Genomic DNA, 20,331 nt, shown 5'->3' on the forward strand with positions numbered 1-20,331 from the left:
TGTAAGTTTTAGGTTTAGTTTGTTTAGGTTTTTTTGTTGTTTTGTATTATGTACCGACATTATGATTAGAACACAATGACAGCCATGTTCATCTTCTTAGTACCAACATTATGATTAGAATACAATGAGAGCTATGTTCATCTTCGTAATAGACATTAATCAAACTAATGGTTTTGTTTATAAAAAAATTTGTTATCTAACTATAAAATTGTGGGTCAGACCTTTCGGTCGATTCAAAGAAAACCCTAAAATCTGAATTAGATTCTTTATTTTAGAGTCACAACAAAGAACAGCATTGTAGGATGGTCACGCACACTGATGAAATAGTAATTTGCAAAGTTATAACAAGCGCCATCGCCATGCGTCTCTGCACATGTGCAGAGATAAGAAGTGGATGTACAGCGCGTTTCTCCTTCAACAATAGGCAACATCAAGGTGGCAGACAATAAGTCAGTGGCAGTGACAGGTGCAGGCAAAGTGGATTTACAAATAAAAGACTCCGATGGTGTAATACACAAAATACAGGTTAGAAATGTTTTGTATGTCCCCTTCCTGACAACTAATTTAATTTCTGTTAGTCAAATGGTAAACAATGGCTGTGAAGTGAAATTTCATAATCAAATTTTTTGATTTGTTTGTAAATTCTTTTTTTTTTTTTTTTTTTTTAAAAAAAAGAATTTACAAACAAATCAAATAAAATAAGAATATCAAAATAAAAAATTGATTTTGACAGCTATGCATCGTAATAACATGTATTTACTGAATAATGTTACCGTCACACCAGCATTGCTACCAACAGTAGATCCATATCTAACCAGTATATAAACTGGCTCTCGCCCCCTCCATACGCAGATTTTTTGTAACATCACTCACGTGAACATCTATATTCGGGTCACTCTCGCTCTTTGTGCGTAACTGTGTAGTCTTAGTCCGTAGTGTCCTGTGTAAATAATATTGTATCTTCAAGTTTATTAAAGTAATTTAGTGGAATACAATAGTTTGATTCCTGGTCCTCTCCGAAGACAACAGCTGAACAACAGGGATGGGTTGGATTTCGTTGATATAAAAACGAAAGTTGGCTTCAGCTATTTACGCGGTGAGCATCAGTGAGTTACGGCCCCGGTCGATAAACATTTCGAATTCCATCATAAAGCGGTTTGTGTTTAGTGGACCCTAAGTGGTGTGACTGTGACTGTGTAAAAAGTGAAGTGCAATAACATCTTCAGCGCGGCCCATTCCGGTACGTATTCAAAGTATAACTCGCGTTCCCCCCCCTCCTACTCGAAATGGAGAAACCCCCCGACCCCGATGAACTCCCGGAGCATATTGTGGAGACGTTCAGGGATGTCCTAACGGACTACCTGACCTCAAGCGTCCACTTAAACAAGTTCTGCTTGTTCGCCAGGCTTAAACAGCCTTGGCTTAGTCCCTACCTGCCGAAGTTAATCGGCGCCTCGGCCAAGAAGGCCAAATCCCAGGCTTCGGAGGACTCTGAAGCCAATTCCCCCCCGTCCCAGACTGCTATGGAGGAATCCGACTCCTCGGAGCCGGAAACCCCCGCCGGTAACTCCATGAACACCCACATGGAGACTACCACCCTCTCTCCCGCCTCTCCCTCTTCATCGGACGATGAAGACTTCATCACCGTTGGCAATAAACGCCAAAAACGGTCAAAAGATAAGGCTCTCCCGCCTACCAAGGCCGCCAAGCCCTCGGGCGAGGCCAGGCCCTCTAAACCCAATCCCGCGCCCAAACCCGATAACGGCAGCCGATCCAAAGTCCCCCCTCCTCTTATCCTCCAAGATAAGAGCAAGTGGACGATGGTGTCGGCCGCCTGTAACGAACGGAACATCCGTTTCACTTCGGCCACCAACATCGGCCATGGGATCAGAATCAAGATCCCAACCGAACAAGACCACCGTGCCCTTCAGAAATTTCTGAGGGAACGGAACATATCATACCACACATACGCCCTGGAGGACGAACGCCAACTACGCGTCGTAATCCGTAACGTCCCTTACGAGATCTCGGAGGACTTTATCCTCCAGGATCTAAAGTCCCAAAATCTCCCCGTGCTCGAGGTACATAGGATGTACCGAGCAAACAAAGGCACTAAGCAGCCTTTCAACCTTGTTCTTGTCATTTTAGAAATGACAAAGGCCGCGAAAGCGGTGTTCCAAATTAAAGAGGTGGCTGGCCTCGGCGGTATCAACGTCGAGAAACCCCTCAGTCGCGGCGTTGTCGGCCAATGCCACAACTGCCAGCTGTACGGCCATTCGGCGAGACATTGTCACGCCAAACCTAGGTGCGTAAAGTGCCTAAACTCCCACTCCACTAAAGAGTGCCCACGCACTCGGGACTCCTCCGACCCGCCCGCTTGCGTCCTTTGCGGTGAATCGGGACACCCAGCCAACTGGCGGGGCTGCCCGAAAGCACCAAAAAGGCAGCAAAAAGGCTTTACTCCAAAGCCCCAAGGCAAGCCTCCCCAAATCCCTCAGAGGGCTGCACCTACGGCCCCAACCCCTCCCTCCTCCCGCCCCGCTACTTATGCGGACGTGACTAACGTCCAATTGCGTCCCCCCGCGGTTAGGAATCCCTGGACGGCTCCAAAACATGCTCCGTCGCCTCAGGCCTCACCTGTTGCGGCTTTGACTTCCCCCCCCCCAGGTTTTGAATCATCACCGCCAAAAGCGGTGCAAAACCTCCCCCCCCCTCAGACGAGACAGACGGACCAGTGTCCCCGCGAAATCGCCACCGCCCGCGTCAATGGCGCGGTCGGTGACGGCATCACGGATGAGGACGCGTCGGCCGCTTTCTTCGGCGTGCTCAGAAGCGCTCCCGATCTGCAAATGATCGGCGTTATTGGGCGCGCCCTCATTGCGGCCGGCAATGACATCATTAAACGGATGGAGGTTATGTTCCTCTATAAATCCTTTTTTGACCAAATCGGGGAATATCAGATTCCCCAATCCACCCTCAACAAGCGACCGTAATGGGTAGCTCGAATCGGAGAATTAAACCAGTCTCCCTGACCTTGGCGTTCTTCAACGCTGATGGCCTCTCTGAACAAAGAGAGGAAGTCAGTAAGTACCTCGTCGACCATCAAGTCGACATTCTCTTGGTGCAAGAAACTTTCCTCAAACCCGCAAACCGCTCCCCGTGAATTGCTAATTACAACGTAATTCGTAATGATAGAGTCGGCCCTAAAGGCGGCACTCTCATCTATTACAAAAGATGCTTACATTGCATCCCTCTCCCTCCCCCGACTCTCGAGAACATCGAATGTTCTATACTCAGGTTGAGCATGACCGGCCATCAGTCGGTCAACATCGCCTCCTGCTACCTCCCTCCCGCAAAGAGACTTCTCGAAAGTGATCTTAAATCACTATTCGACCTTGGAAACGCCACTATTCTAGCCGGCGATTTCAACAGCAAGAGCATCCTATTTAATTCTGCCACGGATAGCTCCAATGGATTAGCCCTTCAACGTCTCATGGACGAGTTGGACTTTGAAGTTGTCGCTCCCGTAGCCCCTACTCACTATCCCCGCATAGTCTCCCACACCCCGAGTGTGATCGACATGGCCCTCATCAAGAACATCGCCCTCGAGGTGGTGGCTCTGGAGGTTCACGCCGAACTCGAATCCGACCATCGCCCGGTGCTCTTGCAACTCGGTCCAGTTGACAACGGGCAACCTGTTCATCATAGAACGGTGACCGACTGGAAGAAGCTCTCTGCAGCTCTCGACCGGCCGTCTCCCGATCTAGATGACATCCCCGATAGGATCACCACCCCTGACGAGACAGACCACGCTATTCTCCGCCTCACAAATCACCTACAATCAGCTGTAATAGGCTGCACCAGGCGAGTCGCATCGATGGATCCCACCCATCGATGGGAGTTGCCCGATGACGTACGCGATTTGATGAGACGTAAGAATGCGGCAACGAGACACTATGACGCATACCCCACCGAGGACGCCAGACTCGAATTACGCTCCCTTCAACGTCAAGTGAGGGAGAAAATCCGAGAACTGAGAAACGAACGATGGGATAACACCTTATCACAGTTCCAACCATCCCACACCACATTCTGGAATCTGACCCGAGCTCTGCGTTCAAACAGAATCGAGCCAGCTCCCCCACTCAACAGACCCGACGGGTCGATCGCCTTCGAAGACGAGGAAAAGGCTGAATGCCTAGCAGTCAACCTGGAGCAGCAATGCTCCCCGAGTCTCGAGCCGGTAGACCCGGTCCATCTCGCAGAGGTCAACAACGTTGCGGAAACTCTCACTCCCGCTAACTCTGACGAGTCCCTCCCGGACATACCCCTCCGCCCCACCACCCTCGACGAAGTCGAGGAAATCATCAAATCATACAGACCCCGAAAGGCCCCCGGAGCCGACGGCATCTCTAATAACGTTCTCAAACGCCTTCCCCAATCTCTCTTGATTCTCCTAGTATGCATCTTCAATGCTGCTTTGGAAAACTGCACTTTTCCTAACGCATGGAAAAGTGCAACAGTCATTGGTATCCCCAAGCCGGGTAAGGACCCGGCTAACCCCTCCTCCTACCGACCCATCAGTTTGCTCAACACCATGGGCAAGATCTTCGAGCGCATTATACTCGCTCGGCTGAAAGACTATATAGAGTCTAAAAGCCTCATCCCCGACGAGCAATTTGGCTTTAGGGCCAAACACTCGTGCGTCCAACAAGTGCACCGCCTCACGGAGCACATCCTATACAATAAAAACAGGGGCTGGAAAACGGGATCGGTCTTCTTCGACGTGGCCACGGCGTTTGACAAAGTATGGCACCAAGGTTTGATTTTCAAACTTGTTCGCATGGGGCTGCCATCCTCTCTCGTGCGCATCTTACGAGACTTTTTGTCAAACCGCTCGTTCCGCTACCGTCTGGAGGGCTGTCTCTCGTCGCCCCGCCCCATCCGAGCCGGAGTCCCGCAAGGATCCGTGCTATCCCCGACCCTATACTCGATATACACTAGCGACTTTCCGCGAACCCCGAATGTGGAAGTAGCGCTCTACGCTGACGATACGGCACTCTACTCCGCCCACAAACAATCGACCACCATAGTGAAACGACTCCAACAGGCCATCAAGGCTCTAGAGGAGTGGTTCCGCCTATGGAGGATCGAGGTAAACCCCACGAAGAGTACAGCAGTGTACTTTTCAAGGGACCCCAACATCACCACGAGACCCCGCCGGGGAGGCTCAACGCCGATCGTTGGCACCCTACAGATTTATGGCAGGCCCATTCCCTGGGCCAAACAAGCCAAATATTTAGGAGTCACCCTAGACAGTCGCATGACGTTTGGTCCTCATATCAAACGCGTCAAAAACAGAGCTGCCTTGTACCTCTACAAGCTCAGCCCCATGATCGTCAACCCAAAAATGTCGTTTAGAAATAAACTGACATTATACAAGTTGTGCATCCGCCCCGTCCTCTCTTTTGCCAGCGTGTGTTTTGCGCACGCGGCAAAATCCAACATTGCTTCAACGCATACAAAATAGATTCCTCCGGAAGGCTACCGGGGCCCCCCGGTACACCAGAATGAGTGATCTCCACAGGGAACTGGAAATCCCATCGATAATTCGTTACTTCAAAGAAACGTCCCAACGTTTCTTTGAGCGAGCGCCCTCCCACCCGAACCCACTGGTAGTGCAAGCTGCCAATTATGCCCCCGCACCCAACGCAAGGTACAGAAGACCTAGGGATATCCTCTCCGATCCGGACGACCCAATTACGGCCGCCGTCCCCCCCTCAGACCCCTTACCTTCCCAACAGAGGCACCGTGCCGACATAGTCGCGTACATACACCGCGTTCGCCGGCGAACGCGGAGAAGTAGGACTAGTGGCCGGTTCACTAGGTACCGCCCCGCGGCGGCACCCGGTGGATCCGCCACTTAGTCAGCCCTTATGGCAGTTGAACACTAGGTTCAACCTACACGGGTGGCGCCAAAGCCGAGGTCCGTCCCACTCTGGGAACCCTTTGAGCAGCCACTGCGTCGGCAGGAGGCCCTTCAGGCCCCGCCACAAAAAGTCCGGTTAAGTTGTTAAGCCCTTCAGGCAACAACGAGAAATTACATAAAAAAAAAAAAAAAAATTAAAAAAAAAAACAAATCAGCTATTTATCAACCCGTCATCAACACAAGGAGAAACGCAAAAAGACGACATCTGGACCACGAGATGAGAGAGATCACCCGCAACACCTGAAAACTACAACAAAGTTTCAAGCAATTGCAAAACCCGTACCACCTGCAACATTTACAAACATAGCCTGAAACCACCTATTCTCCACTCTGACCATCACTCGATTCAACAATCTCTTGTCTCTGCCGCACCTGTAAGCCTGTACCTCGATGTCTCAGAGCAGTTCAGTGCGCGAGTCAGTGTTAGTTTATCATATGAAGCTGTTGCACATCACAACGTGAGTAGAAATTTCATTTTTCACTATCATATTTGTCTTTTGATTGTTCTATACGAGTATACCTTTACAATGTCTGACAACGGGGAAAGTTCAGTGTTAGCATCAGCAGAGTCGACTTGCATTCTAAAAATAGATACATTGTTAAAGTTCATCAAAACGTATTGATGAAATAGTTATTTGCAAAGTTATAACAAGCGCCATCTATAACTATGCATGTAAACTAAAAGCGACTCGCGCTTTGCTCCGTGTGTGCAGCCATTGTATTATTGTCTTGTCTTTAATATACCACAGTGAACCACGACATTGTTGTTTTATTTAACTTACTAAAGACAATCCAGTTTTAATATCACATTAAATTATCACGTATGATGGTAATAGGGACGATTTAAGTTCATAGATCGCAAATTGCGACCGAGCTTTTACCGAACTTAGCGGAAGAAAATCAAAAATCTATTTTATTTGCTTTCGTACAGAACCAATTAACTGATAACGCACAATCAACCTGTAGCAATTCGATTTTCAATGATTGGATTGATCTAAAAGAGTTCCTAAAATCCAGATTTGGTAATAAAAAACATCAAACTCATTTACTAATTGAATTACAATCGTGTACAGCCGCAAAATAAAAGTGTTTCCCAATATATTAATAGATTGGAAACCTGCTTAAAAAGACAAACACAAATACATCAAACAAACATGTATGAGTAACGAACTACTTTCAGGACAAATTGAAAGCACTAATCAATTAGCCCTTCAAGTATTTTTACTCGGAATTACAAGTACAAGTAATTACAAAACGATATCCGAAATTCTCCCTATCTTTATAAATTCCAAACGAGACGCGTAACTCTCGTCAAGGCAAATGTTTAAAATCCTCAAATCAAAGAAGGATTGATAAGTAACATAAATATTTTAAATGAAGTATATCTCTGACAACAACAACAGGACGACACAATAAGTGAGTGTACCCAATGCAGTAGCAGAACTTCGAGTAACTGTGATCCTGTTCTAAACGATATTCTAACGATTCAAAGCAACGCTTCCAGATCAAATTTACCAAATACATCATTAAATTAATTGGATAATTAAGAGTAAACCATTTAAATTCCGAGGATTGGAATTCTTTATTGAATATTTGTAAAAAATATAATTCTTTATTGTTTTTGGAAGGTTATCACCTTCCAAAAAGAATAAAGTACTTATTTAACAAGTACTAAAGTACTGAAACAAAAAATTTCTACTCCTATTGATCACCCAATTCAAAGTAAAACATATCCTTATCCTTCATAAGGAGGAAGTAAATAATCAAATTGATAAGATGCTAAAACCAAATGTAAACCTTCAGTAAGCCCTTGGTCCTCTCCATTATGGGTAGTACCTAAAAAACAGGATTCTTCATAAAAATTAAATGGCGAGTGGTTATTGATTACCGGAAACTAAACAACGTTACGGTAGGTGACGCATACCCGTTACCCAACATAAGCGAGATTCTAGATCAGTTAGGATATGCTAAATATTTTACAACCCTAGATCTAGCTAGTGGATTTTATCAAATCTAGATGAATCCTGATGATATTCCTAAAACAGCATTTTTACACCTCGCGGATTATTTGAATATATCAGAATGCCTTTCGGATAAAAAAATGCGCCAGCCACTTTCCAGAACTAATGAATAATGTACTTAGCGGTATTCAAGGTATTAAGTGTTTCGTTTATTTGGATGACATCGTAATATATGCTAATTCAATTAAAGATCACGAGGAAAAACTAGGGTTAGGGTATACGATACGTTTATGTCTTTTATATTAAACTAGCGACCCGCCCCGGCTTCGCACGGGTGCAAAATTATAAATGTTATAATATACAAAAACCTTCCTCTTGAATCACTCTACCTGTTACAAAAAACCGCATCAAAATCCGTTGCGTAATTTTAAAGATTTAAGCATACAGACAAACAGACTAAAATAGCGACTTTGTTTTATTATGTAGTGATTTAGTAGTAGCTCGTTTAAGTCTTTTTCATTATTTAAATTTACTCCATTATTTCACAAGTTTCCTCTTTAGAATAATTTTAATTACTTTAATTTTATTTTTAATTAGTTTCATTCCATTTTAGTATTTTTAATTTAGTTTAAGTTTTCTTTTTTAATTACTTTAGTAACATTTTAATTGATTTTTATTTTTAATAAGTAGTTTAGATAATTAGTTAGATTGATTGCTTAGTGAAAGTTTAAGATTTAGTTTGTAGGTATTGTTTTTAATTTCTATTTATTGTTTTTTTTAAATATTTTTTGTCTGTGCAAAAAGTACAATCTTTTTGTATTTTTTTATTTACATTTGTTTTTAATTAATATGGATATCAAAAGGAAGGCACGCGAATTATTATATTCTAGAAATTTTAACTTTTGGAATTACGCGGCTTTAATAACGACCGAAGAAAGGGCGATCGAGGTGGCTAGGGCATGGTTTTTAATGCCTGGCGAAAGGGGCAATTGGCCGCGTTGCCATTTTAGAATGGCTGTGTGTTGCCTTTAAAAAATACAATTTTTGAAAAAAGTAAGTTATCTATTTTAAACACCTTACGGTTAATAATGCACTTTTATAGGAAAGATAAGGTGACACAGGCGCCTATTGATGTCGGAGTCACAAAAAAAACTGCCATTCAGTTTTTTCACTACCTGCGGGAGGTGTGTGAAGTGGCCGAAGCTCACGACCGTGAAATGTTGGGGGTGCGGATGACGTCGTAGAAGTTGACGAAACGCACTTATATACAAATAAGTACCATAGGGGTCGACTTCTACGACATCAGACATGGTCTTTCGGGTGCATTAGTCGAAAGACTAAACAGATGCACGTCGAATTAATTCCAGACAAGACGCGACAGAGCCTCGTAGGAGAAGTTCCTGAGATTGACTCGGAATTTCTCACAGCACTAGGCGATCCAGCTGACGAGAAATCAACATACGGAGAAAATATACATCACAATCTTGCAGATCGATGAATATAGGGTATATTGAGTCGTGGTCTTTCAAAAGAAAATAAGGACTCCTTGTTTTATTATCGTGCTTTTATTTTTTTTATTTACGTGTAAGTTTAAGATTTAGTTTGTAGGTATTGTTTTTAATTGCAATTTATTGTTTTTTTTAATTTTTTTTTGCCTGTGCATTGTGCTTTTTGTTTTTTTTATTTACATTTGTTTTCAATTAATATGGATATCAAAAGGAAGGCACGCGAATTATTATATTCTAGAAATTTTAACTTTTGGAATTACGCGGCTTTAATAACGACCGAAGAAAGGGCGATCGAGGTGGCTAGGGCATGGTTTGTAATGCCTGGCGAAAGGGGCAATTGGCCGCGTTGCCATTTTAGAACGGCTGTGTGTCGCCTTTAAAAAATACAATTTTTGAAAAAAGTAAGTTATCTATTTTGAACACCTTACGGTTAATAATGCACTTTTATAGGAAAGATAAGGTGACACAGGCGGCTATTGATGTCGGAGTCACAAAAAAAACTGCCATTCAATTTTTTCACTACCTGCGGGAGGTGTGTGAAGTGGCCGAAACCCACGACCGTGAAATGTTGGGGGTGCGGATGACGTCGTAGAAGTTGACGAAACGCACTTATATACAAATAAGTACCATAGGGGTCGACTTCTACGACATCAGACATGGTCTTTCGGGTGCATTAGTCGAAGACAAAACAGATGCACGTCGAATTAATTCCAGACAAGGCGCGACAGACCCTCGACCCCATAATACGAGTAGCAGGAAACGTGCGTCGAGGGTCCTTTTTGATGTCGGACATGCATCGCTCATATTTCGAATTGCATCTGCGGCTTGGTATGGGCGGCCACTTCACAGTGAATCATAGGGAGCAATTCGTAAATGGCACAGTGGACATCCCAGTGGATCAATCACTGGGAATGCTGGTCGCTGGCTCAAATTTAGTGAGGACCAAAGTACACATGAAAAAGATTGAACGGCAATGTTAGAACTGGAACGCCATTGCCGGACTTGCCATAGCCAGCGACGTCTTCCGTGGTACATGGTGGAGTACATGTATCGCCAAAATGAGCAACGTCACCAAAGAGAAAGGAAAGACTGCTACCCAATCTCCAGATCAGCAAAGGCAGAAATAACCCTCCTGCAAAGTACTCAAGGAGGAAGTCAGTGAGCTGCGGATGGACATGGAGCGAATGCTGCAAGAAGTCCGTAGCCTCAGAACTGTCTCGAAGAAGGAGATTGGGGAGAAACGAGAGCAAGATTTTGCTCAACTCCAAAAATTTCCTATTTTCAGAGTTGAGCAAAATCTTGCTAGACGCAGAGTCTCAAAAATCAAATTAAGACGAACTCAGCCCCTAAGGTTAAGGAGGCGAAACCGCAAAATACGCTGGTAAGAATAAACAACGTAATGGCATACCTTAAAGGCGATGAAATGGTCGAGCACATAAAGACACATAACAAAAAACTCTTCGAGAACTTGCCTGACGACCACCAACACATCCGCTTGAGGTACAGAAAGCGAACAAGGAACCTGCTACAGTGCCATGCAGTATTAAAGGTTGCACCATTTCTTCACAGGCGCATGCTGGAGGCGGGCGCGGTCCACATAGCGACGCAAAGGCGAACTGTGAAAAACCAGTCCCTTCTAGTGCAGTGCGCCAAATGTCTTGGATACGGGCATCCCAAGGCATTCCGCCGGGAGGCGGCGCTGTATTACAATTAGTGCGGCGGCGCCCACTCCTGGCAAGAGTGCCAAACAAGGCAGGAGGAAGGGCCGCTAAGGTGCAAAAACTGCAAAGACGCCAAGCACAATACGTCTTCCTGTCCCGTCACAGGGCGTTCAGCGAAGAATTCCCGGAAAGAGAAGTGAGGGATAGACTAGCGTGTGTGTGAACAGTGTAAGTTGATAAAGAGTTGGAAAACCATTAGAGGAAAATCTGGACAATCACTTTGGTACCACAAATAACACTGAGGCCAATAGTTATATTTTTTTAATCTACGGCAAGGGGAATGGAAAAAGCAGATTGTTTTGTTACAAGGCTAAGGAATGCAACTAAGATCTGTGCTTTTAAAAAAGAAAAGAGATTGATAAGAGATATGTTGATTATAGGAGTGAGCGACATTAGACTCCAGGAAAGATTATCATGGGAAGCAGAGTCAACATCCGACAAAGCGATAAATTTATGTCAAACAGCAGAAAATAACAAAAAAACAAATAAAAGAGATGGAGGCTCCGGTGGGGTTAGATGACTCGGTGGTATCTCAAAGAAATGTAGTTGGATGCAGCTGGCAGTTATGATGACACCCGATATTACAGAATTGGCGACGGCCCATCCACTCGTACAGAAACAAATCAATGTTTTATTTAATTTTAAGTTACATAGGAAAGGTGTGGAGAAAGTAATTTGGCATGGCATTATAGCGAAATGTTTTTGTTTTGATAATTATTTAAAGACGCAGTGTCTTTAAATAATTATCAAAACACAGCCTTTCGAAAGGCATTAAAAACCAAGCCTTAGCCACCTCGAGCGCCCATTCTTCAGTCGTTAGTAAAGTCGCATAATTCTAAAAATTAAAATTTCTAGCATATAGTAACTCGCGTGCTTTTCTTCTCTAACGGTTTTTCTGTAATTCAAACATCCATTTTAGTCTAAAATAAATTTTTTTTCTTCCGAACCGCCCTTTGCGGTCTTCCTCACCTGTGGCAGGCCAACAGCTGGCCCTTCCGAACGCACTCGAGCGAACATTGAGCCCATTAGTGAGATGGATGATGATGATATTCTAACCCCCAGTGTGGACGTTTTAACATCTCCCGAATCAGACATGCCTCGTCTCCAGTACATGTCTGATAACGAATCAATTAGTACTCCACAAGTGACTGACCCTATCGCTCTCATACAACCATCTGCCAAAACTGCACAAGCTCCCAAATCAACAACAACGAAATGCAGCAAAACCTCTAGTAATATAGTCATCGGACTGCCGGCTCGCTCTGAGGATGTGAGGAGCATGGACTCATTCATGGCAGTAGTCACTAAGTTGACTTATACAATCAACAAAGCCGTGAATGAGGACAAGAGTGTCACAGCATATAACAAACGGCTCATTGCGGCTGCCGCGCAAGAGATCCAAAGATCTGCACAAGCGCTAGCTAAGGTTAACGAGGCCGAACCAACCACAGTGCCTCCGAGTGCCGAAGTTCTCCCGGACAAGAGTTCTCTAGTCTTTTGACATTCGGGAATGCATTCGAGAGGAACTCAAAGTGATGCCGGTTCCCACTCTCCACCAGTGCCCACCAAATCTTTTGCCGCGGCCGTGGCGTCGCCCTTCCCGAAACTCCCTACTCCCCCGTCGCGCACCCTACCTTCCATTATCGTTAAGGCCAAATAGGCCGGTGATAAGCAACCGGTGGTATACGACGAATGGAAGAAGAACATCTCGTTCCGTAACACTCCTTTTGCTCTTTCCAAAGTCAAGCCCCTGCGCCAAAACATGTTGAAGGTTGAATTTGATACCGTAGAACAACGTAAAGAGGTGTTACAGAAAGTGAACAACGTCCCAGGCATAGTTGCAGAAGAGTCAAAACTCCGTCGCCCCCTCATCATCCTCAAGGGAGTTAGTAAGGATATCCAAAAAGAAGAACTAGTCGGTATTGTGAGCCACCAGAACCGTGATGATATCCGACTCTGTTTCCTCCTCAATAACCGAAATGAGCGGTATTTCAACGCGGTGTTGGAGGTAGCCCCGTCGATCCGGAGCAGGCTGGTGGATGAGGAGCGCGTCAATGTGGACTACCAGCGGGTGCACGTGGCGGACTTCAGCCGATTCGTGCACTGCTACAAATACCTGCAATTCGGGCACACCAACAACAAGTGCACCGCTGAAGTTCACCCGTGTGACCGTGCTGACTCCAACAAGAAATGCTGCTACAACTGTAAAGCCGTGCGAGGCGCAAACACCAACCACTCCGCCACTGACAACCAATCATGCCCCAGTATAACAAATGCAATTAAATCCCTTCAAGAGAGCACCGACTATGGGTACTAACCATACGTGGGTGCCTCCCTCGTGATTAAACCCCCCCCAGGCATAATATTCCAGTTGCCAATTACAATAGCCGAGAAAGATATACAAGAATGATGTGCTTTAAAAACAAAATAGAGCCCTTAAATATAAACTTGTTGTCTAGTTCCGAATATGCATCATAATATTTCATAAATAACATAGTCTCACATTTAAGCAGATAAATGGCATCAATCTAACATATATTTCATATCTGCATGATCCTCGAATAATTTAATTTGTGATTATTGTAATTGTGAAATTAATAAAGAAGTATAGCGATAATCAAAACGATATTTCGTGATTTTTTTATCATCCTTATCTCCTTGCCCAACTTCCCACTTGAATGAAATAATCGAACAGGCACGTTAAATCACTGACGAGTCTGTAAGTTATAAATTAAATAGTGAATGTAATATTGCGTATTTTCGTTGTAAATTGCGTAGTTTTGTACGGGTTCATTATGGTGAAAGTTGAAGTCTAGATGTTGTCGGTTTTTAACGTAAACGAAGGAAGGATCGCTTGTTTTTGTAGCTTATCTTATTATTTATCGTATTATACACCACCAGGTATACTTTATCGATTCTTCTGTTGCCACACACTCCAGACACTTATCTTCATAACGCATCGGTAACAAAATTTCATATTTATTGAGTAGGTAGTTCTTAGATTAGGTAAGTTGGTTTATGCAATTCAAAATCAAAAGGAATATTCGTTATCGTGATTGTTTGCTAAGTAGAACTCAAGCTGAAGATGGCACGTTTCAAATTCAAAACGGAGGGTGAGGAGAGAGAAAAATAATATTTGGAAAGGTTATAGAAATTTCAATCTTTCTTTATCGAAACACCATATTAAATCAATAAACAGTAGATAACACTGTGATGACTAAGCAGAGCTGAGCAGATTAAGTTAGAATATTTCCAGCAATGTAGAACGTCGACTTATGAAGACGTCATTAGTCATAATACGAAATGAGAAAAAGAGCTAGGAGAGACACTGAGACGAATTAAAAGTCATGAGCATAATGCACAATCTCGGCAGTCCTTATGACAACTATTGTCATTTAAAGTTAATAAATGTGTCATCGAGAAACAAGCAGACCGACAAACAAACAGACCACGTTGTACCGTAGCATAAGAAATTTTCTGTTTAGCTGTAACATGCATGAGACGTGATTGCCTAACCGCTAACCGGTTTGACCGGTAGGCAGTCGCGCGGCGAGCACCCCGCTCCCGCGCACACGCATTCCCCTCAACCGTCTCTGGCCGGCCGGCGGCCAGTCTGAATATCAACTTGACGCGAGACGCATGCTTGCTTGTTCCTCGAACACTTAGCACAATAACGCGCTTATTTTTATTTCGCAACCACCTTCAGTTCATCTTTTGCTATTTCTCTGTCTGTGCACCTTCTTAAAAGTAAGCTTTGCCCTCATTGCTTCATAGGCAATGCTTCAACTTTGAAGTTTTATTAGAAATTGCTACATTTTTGTTTCTTAGGGTAACTTATATTTATAACTAGCTGTGCCCGCAACTTCGTCCGCGTGGAATAGTTATTTTGGGCATCATTGAAGCCTTCAAGGATATATAATTTTCCCGTTTTTTTTTCACATTTCCATTATTTCTTTGCTCCTTATAATTGCAACGTGATGTCATATAGTATTGATCCATTCAATGCAAAAATAATTTTTCAATTCGAACCAGTAGTTCTTGAGATTAGCGCGTTCAAACAATCAAACAAACTCTTCAGCTTTATAATATCAATAAAGATATAAAATTTAAGAAAAACCCCGACAACAATTTTACTTACTCATCTCTTTTTTGCACCGATGGTTAAGCTAAGAATACTCTTGATCAAATCATCAATATTCCCTAATATATTTAAAGACAGAAAGAGGTAGTTTCTGCCTACATCTCCGGAAAAGAGGCGTGTATGTATGTATGTATTTAAAGACTAAAAGTCCCGCTGATAAGCACGGTTTATAATAATAATATCAATTATTATCTGTCAATAAAGTCGAACATTCTGAACTCATCAACAGTCAAATATTGAATGAAGCTTGCATCATCTTCGGGTCTTGCCATACTGCCTGAGGGAGTCGGAGTAGATTGGTCAGGGCTTTTGGCCCTCATCAATGGCATCATCGCTGCCTACGACTGTAGGCAGGTCGATGGTGCGGCCGTGGCGGCCTGGGTCTTCACGACTTCACTGGGAGTTCCCATCGGCGGCGGTAGGTACGGTACGTGACTGTATGATGACCTTGCCCTCTCGAACATCTTCGTGGCCAGCCGGGCCACGAAGTCGTCTAGGTTCACCCACTTCAGGTCCCTGAGGATCGAATTCCTCACGTAGCGCGGGGCTCCGACGACTGCTCTGAGACTTTGGTTCTCTTGGATTGTGAGTCTTCTCCAGTTGGTCTCAGAGCAGTATGCGTACCACACCGGGGCTGCGTACGTGAGGCGGGATCTGACGTACGTTTGGTAGATTCCGAGCTTCGTCCTCAGGGGGAGGCTGGAGGAGAGAACTGCGTAAAGTCTCCCCCTGGCTGCCTTGGTCTTCGCCACGACGTCTCCAACATGTTGCTTGAAAGTGAGACGCCGGTTGATGGTCACTCCCAGGTATTTGACGTGCGGCCGCCACGGCACCGATTCGCCGAGCAGTCGCAGTGGAGGCGGCTGGGTCTTGTCCCCGTCACGATTGCTTGAGTCTTGCCGACGTTTACCGAGAGCCTCCATTTGGAGAGCCAGCCCGGTAGAGCATCCAGTGTGGGCTGCAGCCTCTTGGCGGCGTACAGCGAGCGTATGGATGAAGCTTGCGCTCGCCTCCCGCCTCTTTTCTACCCTGCCGCCGCGAGCCGCGTCGAGCGCGGCAACCGTTACGTAAAAATAATCCTTATAGCATGATTCAGCATTTACATTTACGCGATGGCTTGTTAGCGTTTTTAATTTCATGTATAAGTTTGGTGTTTCTATACCGATTTCGATGATTCTTTTTTTATTGAATAGGTACTTATATTAACTTTTAAGAATTCTGAATGAGTGTGAGTGTTATTGGTATTATAAACATCAGAGTAAAGAAATATAATCAGAAATCTCCGAACTGCTAAGCTATTAGGAATTACACGTGCTATTGTGAGTCAACCATAAAAGATAGACTTATGCTGTCTTGGGATATTTTTTTAATAATTTTATGTAGAATATTTCCGTAGTACATGGTTTCACTGTATCTTTAACCATTAAGACTGCACACGCGACGGATGCTTAAAAATCAAGTAACTTCTCCCGTTTTCCCAACATTTCCTTTCACTGCTCTTCTCCTAGTGATTGTAGCGTAATGAAAAGTATACTATAACCTGCTCAGGAGTATGAAGAATAACTGTACCAAGTTTCGCTAAAATCCGTCAAGTAGTTTTTGTTTCTATAAAGAACATACAGACAGACAGACAGACAGACAAAAATTTTACTGATTGCATTTTTGGCATCAGTATCGATCACTAATCACCTCCTGATAGTTATTTTGAAAATATATTCCATGTACAGAATTGACCTCTCTACAGATTTATTATAAGTATAGAAGATTATATAATTTAATCGAAAAAAGGGCCAAACGCTACTAAAGTTAGCTATACTGTAATGTTTTGCAGAAATGCTGCCGGTGATGAGAAAATTATACATGAATGTACATTTTGTGGGGATCCTATCAAGATCCTCCTACAGAAGAATGGGTTCCGTGCCAGCAGTGCTTTGCGTGGTGCCATGAACTGTGTGGTGAAGTTGTTAAAACACAATTTCGATGTATAAATTGCGTAAAAAGCCAATTTTCAGTATATACAAAAGACCTCTGTGAAGCCAATAGGTGATTCCAACTTTACCTTTTAGGGGTTTCCACTTTAACCTCATAAAAAAAGAACAGTGGAATGTTAAGTACAATTTAAAAAGGCTGATTATTATTTTTCCTATAAACGTTATAACTCTAACATACAAACAATGAATTATTATTTAAGTATGTTTATTTTGCTGTACTTATGTTTGATTTTTTTTTTATATTGTTTTTGCCATTGTACCTACTACTGCTGTAGCTACTATCCCTTAACTTAATATGTTTCTTTGAATTATTTGGTTGACTGGAAGAAATCCCTCGCTGGGATAAGTCCGCCCTTGTGCATTGTTAATTTTAATATATTATTATGTACTACTAAAAATTTGCTATGTACAATAAAGTATTTACAAACAAACAAACAATGAATCTTAATTATATGTTTGTCGATATTTTTTAAATAAACACTTTGTAAAAAAACATGACTATTTTTTTCCATTTAAAGTTAAGGGTTCCACTATGCCCCTTCCTATGCTCCAATCCGTGAAATCTTTGCTTGCGCGATTTAGGTTTTTTCCCTGTTTTTGACTGACAGCGTCGCGTGATTTTATTTTTTATTTTTGTGACGTGTGGCGCAGACATGTCGTCACAAGACCTTAAATTGTTGACATGACTGATTAATGACTTCTTAACATTAGTTGCCAAGCCAACACATGTCTATTATTTTTGTCGAATTTATTACGGTTCTTTGATTGAAAATATTCACTTTTGCTATATTTCCGTTTGTACTTTTATAAAAATTGTATAAAATTAACCTGTTTTTTCAATGGCTTCACCACCGCCTGTCGTCGAGAGACACCCATGTGCTGACATAAAAAGGCCGGTTTCTGATCTTGTCGCAACCAAAGGTAATTAAATTAAATCTTTCTTCCAACATTAGTCCTGGTTACATCCTTAACTCTATCTAAATGAACCGAAGGAAGCATGCAGAGATCGTGGCAAATGGAAAGATGTAGCCTCTGCCTACCCCTCCGGGAAAAAGGCGTGAGTTTATGTATGTATGTATCTATCTATGAAAAGTACCCTATGTTCTTGTCCAGGCTCATTCTTATTATATGATATTTGACGGCCTCTGTGGCGCAGCGGTAATACGCTTGTCTGTGACACCGGAGGTCCCGGGTTCGAATCCCGGTCAGGGCATGATGAGAAACGAACTTTCTCTGATTGGTCTGGGTCTTGGATGTTTATCTATCTAAGTATTTATTATAAAATATAGTATCGTTGAGTTAGTATCTCGTAACACAAGTCTCGAACTTACTTCGAGGCTAACTCAATATGTGTCATTTGTCCCGTATATATTTATTTATTTATATAAACGAATTCTTGTTTTAGGCGATGGGCTAGCAACCTGTCACTATTTAAATACCATACAGTTAAACGTGGCCTTTCGGTCTTCTCGAGGCTGTTGGCTCGTGACCTGAAAGACGTGATTATGTCTATGATGATAATTTTGACTGTTTATTATATAGAGGTCGCCGAAGCCATTGGACGCGATTACCGGACTCTGCCTTCGTTTGAGAAGGGCCTTTTTGAGTACAAGGGGAGGAAGTTGTATTCCTTGGAGACCAATGAGTTTCTGAAGTGCCACTGGAATGATTACGTGAAGAATTTTGAAAACCGTGTGTTCGCGCCTTTCCAATTCCTGGATATAAGGTAAAGAATAATATTGGAGTGCCGTGTGGTTCCCGGCACCAATACAAAAAAGGACCACTCCATCTCTTTCCCATGGATGTTCTAAAAGGCGACTAAGGGATAGGCTTACAAAGTTGGGATTCTTTTCCAGGCGATGGGCTAGCAACCTGTCACTATTTGAATCTCAATTCTATCATTAGTCCCAATAGCTGAGCGTAGCCTTTCAATCTTTTCAAGACTGTTGGCTCTGTCTACCCCGCAAGGGATATAGGCGTGGCCATATGTATGTAATAATATTGGACATGTATAGTCCTGTTCTGTCCTGCCCTGTAGCTGTTGCCCGCGATTTTGTCCGCATTCTTCTTTTACAGAGATTATCATTTCGTCAACTGCCGCAATCAGTTGAGGCCGTCAGAATCCATACACACGAAAACTGACTTCAGATTCAAGTTAAAGCCTGGTCCAGGGGTAGATGTGGTGCATGGGACCCAGCTCCCGATACCGCAGGAGCTGCTCATGACCAGGGGTGAAGTAAAGCGGCAGAAGACAGGAAAGAAAAGAAAAGAGTCCATAGAAAAGAAATAACTTATTCGCCAAAGTCAGTATATTCAGTCAACTTGCTTTCATTCATCCTCTACACTACTACTCGTATATCTTCTTTCACATCACAACATTCCCAAATGTCCCCCCCTCCCCCTTCTATTGCCTTTTTGGGCAACTTTTGATTGCTCTTTTCATATTCCCCAAATTCACACTCATTTTAATACCATTATAGTATATTTCTTCAGTCAACCTGCTTTCATTCAACCTCTCCATATGTCCAAACCATCTAACCATTCCTTTTTCTATTCCTGTCACTATTATCTTCTTTCACATCACACCATTGCACCATACCTAATACTGTCGTTTTGAGCAACTGCTCATAAAGAAACAACGCTCCATTCACCATGTTACCCGCATTCACTCTCATTTTGATAAAATTGTTGCACTTTCCTACTGCTCCTAAATATTCCCCCAGGCTACGAGTATATAACAAAAATTGATTAAGTGCGAGTCGTACACGCGCACAAAGGGTTCCGTACCATCATCACGTTAGTTTTAAGACCTGTTTATTAAAATTTACCAACAAAATTGCTTAAAAACTACGTTTATTGTATGGGACTGCTTTGTTGTGTACGATTTAAGAAAGGTAATATACATGTAAATATTCTGTAAACATTTTAAGCAGACGCTTAAAATATAATTTAATTTCGGTACCAGGTAGACACCTGGTACCGTAATTAAATTATATTTCATTTTAATTTTTTTTTAGTAT

The 20,331-nt window shown here is 43.1% G+C and overlaps 1 protein-coding gene across 1 annotated transcript; it reads left to right on the forward strand.

Moving 5' to 3' along the window:
* The first annotated feature begins 18,150 nt into the window (after positions 1-18,150).
* Positions 18,151-19,601, forward strand: LOC106137485 (uncharacterized). The gene is made up of 3 exons (XM_013338324.2): positions 18,151-18,232; positions 18,854-19,037; positions 19,388-19,601. Exons 1-3 carry the CDS (start codon positions 18,151-18,153, stop codon positions 19,599-19,601), a joined length of 480 nt encoding a protein of 159 aa, XP_013193778.2.
* The last annotated feature ends 730 nt before the right edge of the window (positions 19,602-20,331 follow it).

Source organism: Amyelois transitella, chromosome 31, assembly GCF_032362555.1.
Source record: "Amyelois transitella isolate CPQ chromosome 31, ilAmyTran1.1, whole genome shotgun sequence".
NCBI lineage: Eukaryota > Metazoa > Arthropoda > Insecta > Lepidoptera > Pyralidae > Amyelois > Amyelois transitella.